Source organism: Musa acuminata, chromosome BXJ3-8, assembly GCF_036884655.1.
Source record: "Musa acuminata AAA Group cultivar baxijiao chromosome BXJ3-8, Cavendish_Baxijiao_AAA, whole genome shotgun sequence".
Lineage (NCBI taxonomy): Eukaryota > Viridiplantae > Streptophyta > Magnoliopsida > Zingiberales > Musaceae > Musa > Musa acuminata.
The window spans coordinates 11,390,001-11,404,824 of record NC_088356.1 but is presented as its reverse complement, the minus strand read 5'-3'; the positions used below and the strand labels follow the sequence as shown (position 1 = coordinate 11,404,824).

General features: G+C 47.9%; 1 protein-coding gene across 1 annotated transcript; it reads left to right on the top strand.

Moving 5' to 3' along the window:
- The first annotated feature begins 417 nt into the window (after positions 1–417).
- LOC135644416 (protein PSK SIMULATOR 1-like) lies at positions 418–2,450 on the top strand. Its single transcript, XM_065161961.1, has one exon. It carries the CDS (start codon positions 755–757, stop codon positions 2,171–2,173), a length of 1,419 nt encoding a protein of 472 aa, XP_065018033.1. The 5' UTR covers positions 418–754; the 3' UTR covers positions 2,174–2,450.
- Positions 2,451–14,824: the final 12,374 nt, after the last annotated feature.

The following is a 14,824-nucleotide window of genomic DNA, read 5'->3' as shown; positions in this document are numbered from 1 at the left end:
ACTTAATATTTTGTCCGGATTTGGATGTGAACTTATTATATGCCATGTGGCATATGGCTCTACATAGAAAAACATCATGGCATTGCTTTGCTATACTTTGGGTACTGATGTCCATCACAAATCACCTAATCGTGGAATCTTGGGATACGAGGACAACATTCCATGAGAGCACCGACACCAAGTTAATAAGTAGCCATGATGGCATAATCGAGTAGTGATGGGAGAGAAGAATTTTGGTGCTAATAAACACCTTATCAGATAGAACACTCCATTTGGTATGTTTGAATTCATTAGAAAATGCCAAGAACATTCTATTGTGTTTGGGGGACTGATGATGATTGACCCCTTGTTTGACCTTCACTAAAATATAGATCCCCTCCTTCTGTATCGAAGCAACAACGCGGTGGAGATGCGTGGAAGTCAATGGTGAAGGTGTTTAGCCTCACAAGTATTCGTTGCTGTGGATCTTAACTCCACAGCTTACTAATGATGGAAATGGTGAGGAGTGGGTATCTGCATCGAGTCAAAAGGAAAAGCTAAGTCTTCACGCTATTTATATGCTCGGTTGCCTCTCTATTCCTCCGTGCTTGTTGGCTTTCAACAGGCCATGATCGAACACAGCGAGGAAGTAGCTTTTTGCTCGCTGCTCTTATTTGTTCACCCATCGACCCTGCAACCCCTCCTCTCTCTCTCTCTCTCTCTCTAAAAAGATATAACCCAGTTCTGCTTTGCCATTTTATTCCCTTGAGCTAGCATGAGTACCATGGCGTTAGACTCATGGCTGAGCAGAGTGAAATCGGCCATCTTCACCGGGATCGAGTCCGTCCGATCGACCATGAACGCCGACGCCGCCGACTCCGCGCTGGACCGAAAGAGGGCCACCGTTGGCATCCTCGCCTTCGAGATCGCCGGCCTCATGTCTAAGTTGCTCCACCTGTGGCGCTCACTATCCGACGCGCAACTCGCGCGCCTCCGCAACGACACCATCGCACTGCCCGGCATCAGGAAGATCGTCTCCGACGACGACTCGTTCCTCCTCGGCCTCGCGTGCGCTGAGCTGGTCGAGTCGCTCCGCCTCGTCGCCGAATCGGTCTCCATGATGAGCCAGCGATGCGTCGATCCGGCTCTGCGAGGATTTAGCGGAGGATTCAAGGAATTCTCCGACTTTGGCCACGATGCCAATCGGTGGGTCATGGGATGGAAGGAGATGGAGTCGAAGGCCAGGAAAATGGATCGGTACGTGGCGTCGACGGCCGCGCTCTACAAGGAGATGGACCAACTATCAGAGACGGAGCACAGCCTCAGAAAGATCGTGCACTGCGGTGGCGAGTGCAACCGGAGCATGTCGACGAGCAGGCTCGCCATGGTGGCCGAGATCCAGCAGAAGATCTTCTGGCAGAAGCAGCAGGTAAAGTACCTGAAACAAACGTCTCTTTGGAGCTGCACGTTCGACGCCGTGGTGTCGCTTCTGGGCCGGTCCGCATTCACGGTGGTCACCAGAATCAAGCACATCTTCCGCGTCGGCAGCGAGTCGTATCCCTTGCCTCGAAGCCTGTCGGGATCCGCTGCTGTGTACCCGTCCTCCGACACGGTTTCGCCGCCTTCGAAGTTTTTGTCGGGGCCACCGCTGCTCCCGTCGAAGCACGAGCAAGGAGGCTTCTTCGAGACCGGCTCGTCGATGCTGGTGCCGCCGCCGTCGACGCTGGGCGCGGCGGCGCTGGCCCTGCTCTATGCCAACTTGATCATAGTGCTGGAGAAGATGATCCGGTCGCCGAGGGCGGTGGGGGCGGACGCCAGGAACGACCTGTACGGGATGTTGCCGGCGAGCGTGAGGTGTCAGCTGCGGGCGAGGCTGAGGGGGGTGGGGCAGGCAGTGGCGCGGGACGTTGGCCTGGCCGCCGAATGGAGGGCGGCGCTGGCGCGGATCGCAGAGTGGTTGGGGCCGGTGGCGCACGACACCATAAGGTGGCAGGGGGAGCTGAGCTTCGAGCGGCGGAGCGCGGCGGCGCCCAGGGCCAACGTGCTCCTGCTGCAGACGCTCTACTTCGCCGACAGGGCGAAGGTAGAGGCCGCCGTCACGGAGCTGCTGGTGGGGCTCAATTATCTGTGGCGGTTCGAGAGGGAGATGAGCGCCCTGGCGTTTGCCGCAGATCACGGAGCACTCCAACAGTAAACGACGGAATGCTTCCATGTGTCCATCTTTACCTGGTTTGAGTTTGAGGACGATATATGGTGCCATCGAATGCTTGAAAGGTTGCAGTTGAGGAAGTCCGTATAGGAAGGAACCGTTCGTTCTCCTTCTTATCTGGTGTTCTCTGCAATGTCCAAACTAACATGCAGAGCTTTCCTTCTTCTCCTTCTATTGTTTGTTTGTTTGTTTAACTTCATGAAGATGATGGAGTACAAGATGAGCTGACGGTGAATGAAATAGTGTTCGACTCTGTTCAGAATTCTGCACTTGTTATTTGACAGGGGTTTGCCTTCTCCTCCCTCTTTGCCTACGACTCTGTCTCTGCTTGTTGCACACAATCCATCGATCGCTCACACGCTGTTCGCGCAACCTCTCCTGCACCAGGCCACTAAGGAGACGGATCGTGTACCTACGATGACTAGTTTTACGCATTTAGAATACACGTTGGTAGACTGGTTTTGTCTTATGCTCGCAAGCTATTCGACTCCGGGCCGAGAAGGGGAGGGAGTTTTTTTAGCCCCCGCAACACATGGGAGTCAGTGGACGCAATCATGGCGAATCCATCACATGCTGCTCGCTCGCTCGATGGCGTCCGACCGGCCTTTCCCCACCTGCAGCCACCGAGTGCTGCATTGGATCATTGTGGCCACCAGCAGCTGCTTCTCAGCTGGCCTTTCTTTTCTTCTATTTCTTCCCGGGACGGGAGACTTCAACGAGAAGAGAGAAGACAGAGACTGCATCAGATTTTCCAATATATTTTAGCGATTAAACTATACACAAAATCAGGATATAATAGATCGTATGTAAATATTGATGTCTCGGCTGTGACTTTCCTAATCATAATAATTTATTTCGTCTTTTCTGTTACCGTAAGGCATGAGTGTGGAATGGAATCTGAAAGAGAGCAGCAATCGTAAGTCATGGGGTTGGCCTTTATAGAACAAGTCACACGCTAAAAGTGGAGCCATTCTATCCTAATGAGTCAGCAGACTGGCCCGTAATTAGAAGTGTGTCGTGCTGTCTCATTTATGTATTGACACATTATTGGGCAGGAGAAGATTACGGACTTTTATTAACGAGATTTCCGGCTACTAATTATTGGAGGTTACGTCCAAGTCGATCATTTTAATATCAATACCTTTAAATCCTTAAAAAACTTTTATATAGAAGTTTGATTCACGCAACCTCCAAAATAATAAATATAATTTTACTATTCATGACCCATCAATTATTATTATTATTATTATTATTATTATTATTATTATTATTATTATTATTATTATTATTATTATTATTATTATTATTATTATTATTATTATTATTATTATTTTCTCCATAATCTCTTTTTCATCGCTTATGATCGATTATATATCTTTTATTTTTTATAGTTAAGATTCATGGTTTTAATGAACTACTTAAAGTCCTTATAATTTATTTGTATCTAAAATAATCCATATATTTTAAAAAAAAATAGTATATAAATTTCTTTCGTCAAATCTGAGTTAACAAATGTTAGAGTATGCGTACGTGACAAATCGATTCACAATAAATCATTAATATAATAATATATATAATTTAAATTTAAAAAATAGTTAAGATCCATTTTAACCCACGTGATTTCGATTATAGATCACTTAAAGCCTTTATGGTTTACTCATGTCTAAAATAACTCATATATTTTAAAAAATATAGTATATAAATCTCTCTTGTCAAATCAGAGTTAACACATATTAATGTTTGTTTACATAGCATGTTGCCTCATAATAAAATATTAATATAATGACATATATAATTTAAGTTTAAAAAAGTCCATTTTAGCTCCCGTGATTTTAGTCATGGACCACTTAAACCCTTATTATTTATTCATATTTAAAATAATCCATATATTTTTAAAAACATAACATATAAGCTCATCTCAGTCTGAGTTAAATAGATGTTAGAGTCTTGTTTACATGCTAACTCATAATAAATCATTAATATAATTACATATGTAATTTAAATTTTTTAAAAAATTGAGACTACCATCAATGGCCGGAGGAGGCATTATTATGGAAGCGACCACTAGTAGCAGCACCAAGTCGCTGCTGCCTAACAGGGCGTCATACACATACAGCCTCTCCCACGTTGACGACAAGCTTAGGAGCTTTCAGTCTTGCCTCAAATGGATATGCGTTGATTAGTCCGACGCTAGGCACGTAGAGGTCTCTTGGCCCCTCTATCTCCTCATAAGTGTCTTCATCTCCACTGCCTCATACTTCATCCTTGCGTATGTCCTCACCATCGTGCCTATGACATGATAGTCTAATTTTCCCTCACCTTCGCCTTCGATCTCTCCTACCTCTACCTCTCCGCCTTCGTTCGTCACTATGACCTCCCTCGCTTCCTCTTCCTCGACAAGATGAACCTTAATCATCTTTTAAACTTAAACTACATGTTTTATTATATTAATTATTTATTATGAGTCAGCATGTCACATAAGGAAACTCTAACAACTGTTAACTCAAACTTGATGGGAGGGGCTTATATACTACGTTTCTGAAATTATATTGATGTCAGGAGTCTACGACCTACGGGCGTGATCAACCTCGGCACTCCGTTCAACCGATTGTAGCCTCTTGACATCGACCCGAGGACCAAGCCGAGCTGACTCACCAGCCACGATGCATCAGTTCATCAATATTTATGGTGCTAGAAGGAGAACCAATGTCGTAGGAACACCCCGCAGGAGGTCACCCCGAGGGAGAACTACCAGCTGATCACCCCCCTCTTGGACTCGGTGATCAGCCCCTCCCCGTCCTCAGGGATGGGGTCATCCTGGCCCCGACGCTGGATGTCATCTATTCAATGATCCAGGGCTCTCTCCCCCGGATATACTGTAGGACACTCAACGGTTTCACCCGAGGCGTTCCTCGGCTTGGCTAAGCAAGTACAAACCTTGGGGGAATGATGCAAATGATCGTCCAGCTCATTCCACATATCATGCACCTAGCAGCTCCCCCAACCGACCCGACACAACAAAGGCCGAGCAGGGAACAAGTTAGGATGGAAGAAGCCCGAGAGCAGACAGCAAACCTGAGAAGCCTCCCCGAACAGAGCGCGCCTGCACCCTGTCAAGTTGCTCCACCCCACCCCGAGCCCGATACCTTATCATCGGACTCGACGAATGACTCATTCAAGGTCCAACTGTCCATAGTCAATCGACGCCTAGATGAGTTCCAACACAAATTCCAGAAGTCGCATGGTGAGATGGGCAAAGGTAGCTCGGGTGGATCCCCATTTGCTCAGGAAATACAAGACAAGCCTGTGCTGCTCAACTTTAGGCTACCGACATCTGTCCCCACGGAACATGTCGCTGCATTTCGAGCTCAGATGGCCCTTTACGGCACCTCCGACGCCCTGATGTGTCGGGCATTCCCGACTACTTTCAAAGGACCGACATAAACATGGTTCAGCTGACTGCACCCATCCTCAATCTCATCCTTTGACTAGCTCGCGAGAGAGTTTGAGCAAAACTTCCTAGCCAATGTGTGACCCAAGCCTTCTATGGCCACCTTGCTCGCGTTATCCTAATGCGAAAACGAATCGCTCTCCCAATTCATGGTGTGCTTTGCCACTGAAATCCAGGGATTCCCGAACGCTCATCCTTCTTTGATCATGAAGGCGTTTCTGATGGGCTTGAGCCCCTCGAGATTCTTCTGGTCGCTGATTGAGAAGCCACCCATGACCATCCTCAAGATGCTCCAACGTGCCAACTAGTACATCATCGTCGAAGCCCTAATGGCGGGGAGGCGCAAGGATAGCAAGAGGCCAAGGATGGAGCAGACCCGAGGAGCAACTTCAGCAGCACCAGTGCAACCTCGCATGAGGCCCAACTAACCCGATTAGCTACTCCCGAGGCCCCCGCCTTTACCTATGAACACGTCTTGTTCCGAGATCTTTCTCCAGATCAGGGAGAAAGGCCTCTTGCGACAACCCAACCCCTTGAAGGCTACTCACAAGGACCGATCTAAATATTACAGGTTCCATCGGGACTACGGCCATGATACGAAAGACTGCCATGACCTTCAAAATCAGATTAAAGAATTGATTCTGAGAGGTCACCTCGGGCGCTACCTCAAGGAACCAAGAGAAGCATCTCCACGCCCCAGGGGTGCAGTCGAGAAACAAATCGACGTCATTACCGGTGGACAAATGGTTGATGGTAGTAGCTCGATGGCAAGGAAGACCTACACCTGTAGTATGGTGGAAAAACGCCCCAGACTCGAGTCTGAGCCCGAAATCACTTTCGAAACCGAGGAGGTTGAACGCTCCCACCATGATGATGCGTTGGTGATCTCCATCCAGATCACCATTGCCTAGATCAAGAGAGTGATGGTCGACACCGGGAGCTTTGCCGACGTGTTGTACCTCGACGCCTTCAAGAAGCTTGACCTAACTAATGAGGACCTCACTCCCATGATGTCGACACTTACCGGATTCACCGAGGATTCCATCTCCCCACTCGGGACCACCACCCTCCCTGTTACCATCGGGGAAGAACCAAGAGCTAAGACGACGATGACTACCTTCATGGTAGTCGACCTGCCGTCGGCTTATAATGTCATCCTCGGCCGCCCGACACTCAACAAACTGAAAGCGATGGTTTCCACTTACCACTAGGCCATAAAATTTCCAACTTCAACAGGGATCAAGGAATCCCAAAGCGATCCGAGAGAATCAAGGCAGTGCTACCTTACAAAGACCACTCTTCCAGAGAAGTCGCACCCCTGTCAAGCCCCGGATCCTCGTAAGGAAGCCAGGACACCGATACACCTGGGGCCCCCTGAACAACTCGTCGAGGTACCCTTAAAGAGGGTCTGACCTGACATGACCATGAAGGTCGAGACGACACTCCCCGAAGCAAACCAGCTCTAACTCATCGACTTCCTGAGGAGGAATGCTGATGTGTTCACATGGTCCTCAAAAAACATGCCAGGGATCGACCCGGGAATGACTCAGCACCACATCAACATCCACTCCGAAGCTCGGCCGGTGAAGCAGAAGCCAAGGAAGTTCGCCCTCGACCGACAGAAGGCAATTAACGATGAGATAGATCGCCTTAGGGAGGCTGGATTCATAACCGAGGTGAAATATCCCTGGTGGTTGTCAAATGTAGTCCTTGTTAAGAAGCACAATGGGAGCTAGAGGATGTGTGTTGACTACACCGATCTCAACCAAGCATGTCCCAAAGATTGCTATCCACTCCCGAGAGTAGATCAACTGGTGGATGCCACAGCAGGGTACAAACTTCTAACGTTCATGGACACGTTCTCGGGATGTAACCATATCCAAATGGCACCATAAGACGAGGAGCACACTGCCTTCATTACCGACAAGGGAGTATATTGCTACAAAGTAATGTCATTCAGTCTGAAGAACGCTGGGGCAACATATCAAAGAATGTTCAATGAGCTGTTCAAACTACAACTCGGGAGAAACATGTAGGTGTATGTCGATGACATGATCGTAAAAAAGCAAGTCGGCAAGCACACACTTGGCCGATCTAGTGGAGACTTTCTAGACCCTCAAGTGGTTCGACATGCACCTAAATCCATTGAAGTGTGTCTTCGGGGTCCGTTCAGGAAAATTCCACGGATTCGTCATCCACCATAGAGGAATAGACACACATCCATAAAAGGTTCGGGCTATAGTAGAGATGCAGCCTCCACGCTCTATCAAGGAAGTACATCGTCTCGCCGGGAGGTTGGCAGCACTCAGTAGGTTCGTATCACGATCAGGAGACAAGTATCGCCCCTTCTTTCGAGCGCTCCGACAAACCAACACCTTCACATGGAACCAGGAATACAAGGAGGCCTTCCGGAAACTCAAGGCGCATCTTGCCCAACTCCCTCGACTTGCATCACTCGAGCTGGGCGAAGTCCTTGGTCTCTACCTAGCAGCCTCGGAATGGGCGGTCAACTCAGTGTTAACCGAGAGGCGTCATCGACACAGCAACCCATCCATTATGCCAACCATGTTCTCGTCGGACCCGAGGTATGTTACCCCCCGATCGAGAGGCTGATCCTCGCACTAATGAAGACAACCCGAAAGCTACAACTATACTTCTAAGCCTACACAATCAAGGTGATAACCGACCAACCCCTGCGGCAAATTCTCTCGAAGTTCGGTGCATCAGGTCGTATGCTGCAGTGGTCAATTGTGCTAAGCGAGTTTGACATCCAATATGCTAGTCATAGGTGCCCAGCAAGCCAATCACGTGAGTGATGGCACGTGTAACTTGATATAGAATCTTTTTGCTTATTATATTTTGGCATATATCACTTTATAACTATTGCATATGTGCATATATATATATTGTGATGTCCTTGGATTTGTGCAATGGGAATCGGATCGTGATGAGATCACGATAATGAGATCGATTCACCTTTAAACACATATCCTAAATAATCCCGGTCATAGGTTACTCGAGAGGGACATCGTGATAACCGGATAGACTGGTGTGCTGTATACCCGTCCATATGATGGATGCAGCTGGTCTCATAGCTGCTCGTGTAGGGACACTAGGGATACAATACAGGTGCTCATTGGAGAATGAGTTCACTGATTGATCCGCTTACGGAATGCTGGATGGTTGATGATGCCTTATTGTCAGACAGCGATTCCGTAGTCCTAGTGGTGTATCTGGTCCTTAGACTTGAGACACCAAGGATGTCCTGTATGAGTGCTCCACTCTTTGATACCAGACTTATAGGTTTGGCTGTCCCAGATCTAGTACAGTTGGTCATTGGGAGTGGTAGTCGACCTTACGAGAGTTATTGAGTGTCGATAGAGGATCATCTACTCTCGGCGTCATGAGAGGAATATCCCATGTGTTCTTGCTCAGACAAATCCCTGGCCAGGGTCATTCGGGTTGAGAGAGAAAGAGTTCTCCGGGAGAATCCGATTAGAGCGAGACTCGAGTAGAAACCGTATGGGTCTGACAGCACCATGCTCGATATACGGTCTCTGGGATATTAGATGGAAGAGAGACTATAGGTACACGGTAACTGAGGACAGACAGGTCCAATGGATTGGATTCCCATGTATCATTTGGGGACTACGGCGTAGTGGCCTAGTACGTCCGTAGTCGATGAGTCGAGTGAATTATTACAGAGATAATAATTCACTGAGTTAGAAGGAGTTCTGACAGGTATGACTCACGGCCAGCTCGATATTGGGCCTAGAGGGTCACACACATATGGTAGGCATTGCGATGAGTAGAGGTTCGGATATGAGATATCCGACGGAGCCCTTGTCTTATTGGATGCAGATCCAATACCCACTAGGGGAGGACCCATTAGGGTTTGACAGGGAACCTCTATAAATATGAGGGATTCAGAGCCTCATAGGCTAGAGTCTTTGCTTGCCTTTCCTATTCTCCGCTCCCTCTCCACCTCAGAGCAGGCCTAGAGTTTTGAGGAGCGTCGTCGCAACCCTGCTGTGTGGATCACCGCTAGAGATGAGGACGCTTGACCTCCTTCACTCTCTCCTAAGGATCTGCAAGGAAACAGGGATATACGATCTCCCTATGTTAACACAATATACTCTATACGCAGTTTTGAGTTTCGCGGATTTTGCGTACCAATCTTCGCACGACGACGAACATCTTTTTGGGAATCGGGGATTTTGTTTTCTTGTTCTTCCGCTGCGCATGTGATGTCGCCCCCAAAATTTCCCAACAGTGATATCAGAGTCAGGTTGTTCGTGCGAATGATTGGTTTTGAACTGCGTGTGTTGTGTTTAGGAAGAATTTTGACGTCAAAATCGTTGACGCAAAAACAAGGGCAGCAACAGTTGCTGCCCTCGATCTGCGTGCGTGCAGCGCAGCCGAAGGCGGGCAGCACAGGGGCTGCATCTGCAGCAGCCGGCCGGCGGCCTGTTTGCAGCAGGCTTGCGTCCGGCGGGACTGGCAGCCCGCGGGCAGAGGCGCCTGCGGCCGCTTCTCCCGCGGGCGAAACCCCCCCGCAGGGGCGGCCGCCCGTCGGGACAGCACCGCCTGAGGGCGATGCCCCGCGGGCAGAACCGCCCGCGGAGGCGGCGGCGCCCGTAGGGGCGCCAACCTGCAGGGGCAGCACCGCCGGCAGAACCGCCCGCAGGGGCGCCCACCCGCAGCGGCAGCGCCGCCAGCGGGCGTGCCGCCCGCAGGCGAGGGCAGCGCCCCGCCCCTCGCCGCACAGGCCGCCGCCAGGCGGCAGCTGCAAAGGGTAGTAGGGAATTAGGGTTTTCTGGTCAAAAGACAGTTTTGCCCTCGGAATTTGAGAAATGCCAGTTTCTGTCTTTTGTCCAAATTACGAAAATACCCCTATAAATTCAGAAATTCCCTACATATCCCTGATTTCATAAAATATTAATTAATTAAAAGGTTTAGTTGATTATTATTTTTATTATTATCTAGTAGTCCTACATAATGATGATTATTTATACATGTGATGTATGATGTGTGGACAGATGATAATGGACCGTTTGATGTGTGTACTTGTGATTATTATTATTGAGGTCTGCGAGTCTCCATTATATTTCTCGTTTATTGTCGGGCCTGCCTATGATTAAGTTGTAATCAAATGAGGAGGCGCAGCGGGAGCGTGGATGCGATAGCGGGACCCACGAGACGGACGATCGTGATGCATGAAGATGCATCAAGATGTCGACGGAACCGACGAGGACGAGATGGACGATCACAGAGCATGGAGATGCACCGTTGCACACATAGATCTTGATGTGAGTGATTAGGCCTACTGGCTCGGGCCTAATCATATTAGGTTGTGGTCCATGATCATCTGGTGTGATTGCTTATACACATACTAGATATGTATATATATTTGCATGCGATGTAGATATATATTAAATATGTATATGTGTGACATGTCATATTAGGAGACCAAATCATAGAAACATCTCTCGATAATATTAAGTCGGTAAACGTGAGGCAATTAGATTGACCCATGTGGCCTTCCATCGTTATAAGTAGGAACCGATTCCCGATGTAGGTTGAGTTGGTCGAGTCCCTCGAGACTCACCTATATCGCGATTCGCTATCTTGCTTACGACATAGAGATGCCACCGGTGACCTGAGGGCATGGTATTCTTGGTCGAGTCCCTCGAGGGTATATCATCAAATCAGACTCATTTTGTAACGAAGGTGTTGACTTAACTGAGCATCATGGTTGGTCGAGTCCCTCGAGGCCAAGGTGATTCGGAGGCCGAACAGGACGGGAATCACAAGGAGTTGTGATCGGCAAGAGTTGCCTACCTTTTAGGCTTAGTGTGATTGGTCGAGTCCCTCGAGGTTACACTAAGACGCTGATTGGATCATGATCCCCACTAGAAGTCTGCCGGAGACTTCCGTTTCACGTGCTGAGGGTGTCGCGTGACTCGTTAGTAAAATAGTGGGAGCATATTAAGATAGAAGTCCATATCTTGATAGTTTATTTCTTGTAAAATCTGCATGTTATTCATTTCTGCTACATCTTTATTTTCAGAAAATGTCGCTTTCAAATCCCTTACGTGACATACTTGATGTCAACCGCCTCACTGGTCTAAATTATACGGATTGGCTCCGTAACTTGAGAATTGTTCTCACAGCGGAGAAAATCGTGTACGTCCTTGATACAGTGATGTCTGCGCCCGAAGAAGAGGCAAACGAGGATGAGATCGCTCGCTACGTGAAGTACATTGATGACTCCACTCTTGCTCAGTGCTATATGTTGGGCTCTATGACTCCTGAGTTACAAAGACAACATGAAAAGATGGATGCCAGATCCATTCTCCTACATCTTCGGGCGTAGGCATCACTGTATCAAGGACGTACACGATTTTCTCCGTTGTGAGAATAATTCTCAAGTTACGGAGTCAATCCGTATAATTTTGGACTAGTGAGGCGGTTGATATCAAGTATGCCACGTAAGGGATTTGAAAGCGACATTTTCTAAAAATAAAGATGCAGCAGAAATGAATAACATACAGATTTTGCAAGAAATAAACTATCAAGATATGGACTTCTATCTTAATATGCTCCCACTATTTTACTAACGAGTCACGCGACACCCTCAGCACGTGAAACGGAAGTCTCCGGCAGACTTCTAGTGGGGATCAGGATCCAATCAGCGTCTTAGTGTAACCTCGAGGGACTCGACCAATCACACTAAGCCTAAAAGGTAGGCAACTCTTGCCGATCACAACTCCTTGTGATTCCCGTCCTGTTTGGCCTCCGAATCACCATGGCCTCGAGGGACTCGACCAACCATGATGCTCGGTTAAGTCAACACCTTCGTTACAAGATGAGTCTGATTTGATGATATACCCTTGAGGGACTCGACCAAGCATACCATGCCCTCAGGTCACCGGTGACATCTCTATGTCGTAAGCAAGATAGCGAATCGCGATATAGGTGAGTCTCGAGGGACTCGACCAACTCAACCTACACCTAGAATCGGTTCATACTCATAACGATGGAAGGCCACGTGGGTCAATCTAATTGTCTCACGTTTACCGACTTAATATTATCGAGAGATGTTTCTATGATTTGGTCTCCTAATATGACATGTCACACATATACATATTTAATATATATCTACATCGCATGCAAATATATATACATATCTAGTATGTGTATAAGCAATCACACAAGATGATCATGGACCACAACCTAATATGATTAGGCCTGAGCCAGTAGGCCTAATCACTCACATCAAGATCTATGTGTGCAATGGTGTATCTCCATGCCCTGTGATCGTCCATCTCGTCCCCGTCGGTTCCGTCGACATCTTGATGCATCTTCATGCATCACGATCGTCCGTCTCGTGGGTCCCACTATCGCATCCACGCTCCCGCTGCACCTCCTCATGTGATTACAACTTAATCATAGGTACGCAGGCCCGACAATAAACGAAAAATATAATGAAGGCTCGCAGACCTCAATAATAATAATCACAAGTACACACATCACACGGTCCATGATCATCCGTCCACACATCATACATCACATGTATAAATAATCATCAACATGTAGGACTACTAGATAATAATAAAAATAATAATCAATTAAATCTTTTAATTAATTAATATTTTCTGAAATCAGGGACATGTAGGGAATTTCTCAATCCCTAAGGATATTTTCATAATTTGGACAAAAGATAGAAACTGGAATTTCTCAAATTCACAAGGGCAAAACTGCCTTTTGACCAAAAAACCCTAATGCCCTGCGGCGCCTCACCCCGCGGGAGAAGCGGCCGCAGGCGCCTCTGCCCGCGGGCTGCCAGCCCCGCCGGACGCAAGCCTGCTGCAAGCAGGCCGTCGGCCCACTGCTGTAGACGCAACCCCTGTGCTGCCCGCCTTCGGCTGCGCTGCACGTACGCAGATCGAGAGCAGCAACTATTGCTGCCCTTCCTTGTTTTTGCGTCAACGATTTTGACGTCAAAATTCTTCCTAAACACAACACACGCAGTTCAAAACCAATCATTCGCACGAACAACCTGGCTATGATACCACTGTTGGGAAATCTTGGGGGGCGACATCATATGCGCAGCGGAAAAACAAGAAAACAAAATATCCGATTCCCAAAAAGATGTTTGTCGTCGTGCGAAGATTGGTGCGCAAAGTCCGCGAAACTTAAAACTGCGTATAGAGTAGATTGTGTTACCTAAGGAGATCGTATATCCCTATTTCCTTGCAGATCCTTAGGAGAGGGTGAAGGAGGTCAAGCGTCCTCCTCTCTAGCGGTGATCCACACAGCAGGGTTGCGACGACGCTCCTCAAAACTCCAGGCCTGCTCTGAGGTGGAGAGGGAGAGGAGAATAGGAAAGGCAAGCAAAGACTCTAGCCTATGAGGCTCTGAATCCCTCTTATTTATAGAGGTCCCCTATCAAAACCCTAATGGGTCCTCCCCTAGTGGGTATTGGATCTGCATCCAATAAGACAAGGGCTCCATCGGATATCTCATATCCGAACCTCTACTCATCGCAATGCCTACCATATGTGTGTGACCCTCTAGGCCCGATATCGAGCTGGCCGTGAGTCATACCCATCAGAACTCCTTCTAACTCAGTGAATTATTATCTCTGTAATAATTCACTTACTACGGACGTACTAGGCCACTACGCTGTAGTCCCCAGACGATACAAGGGAATCCAATCCATTGGACCTGTCTGTCCTCAGTTACCGTGTACCTATAGTCCCTCATCCATCTAATATCCAAGAGACCGTATATCAAGCATGGTGTTGTCAGACTCATACGGTTTCTACTCGAGTCTCGCTCTAATCGGATTCTCCCGGAGAACTCTTTCTCTCTCAACCCGAATGACACTGGCCAAGGATTTGTCTGAGCAAGAACACATGGGATATTCCTCTCATGACGCCGAGAGTGGATGATCCTCTATCGACACTCAATAGCCCTCGTAAGGTCGACTACCACTCCCAATGACCAACTGTACTATATCTGGGACAACCAAACCTATAAGTCTAGTATCAAAGAGTGGAGCACTCATACAGGACATCCTTGGTGTCTCAAGTCTAAGGATCAGATACACCACTAGGACTACGGAATTGCTGTTTGACAATAAGGCATCATCAACCATCCAGCATTCCGTAAGCAGATTA

Coding starts and splice junctions, on each gene's coding strand:
- LOC135644416 (XM_065161961.1), top strand. CDS start 755: ATGAGTACCATGGCGTTAGACTCATGGCTGAGCAGAGTGAAATCGGCC.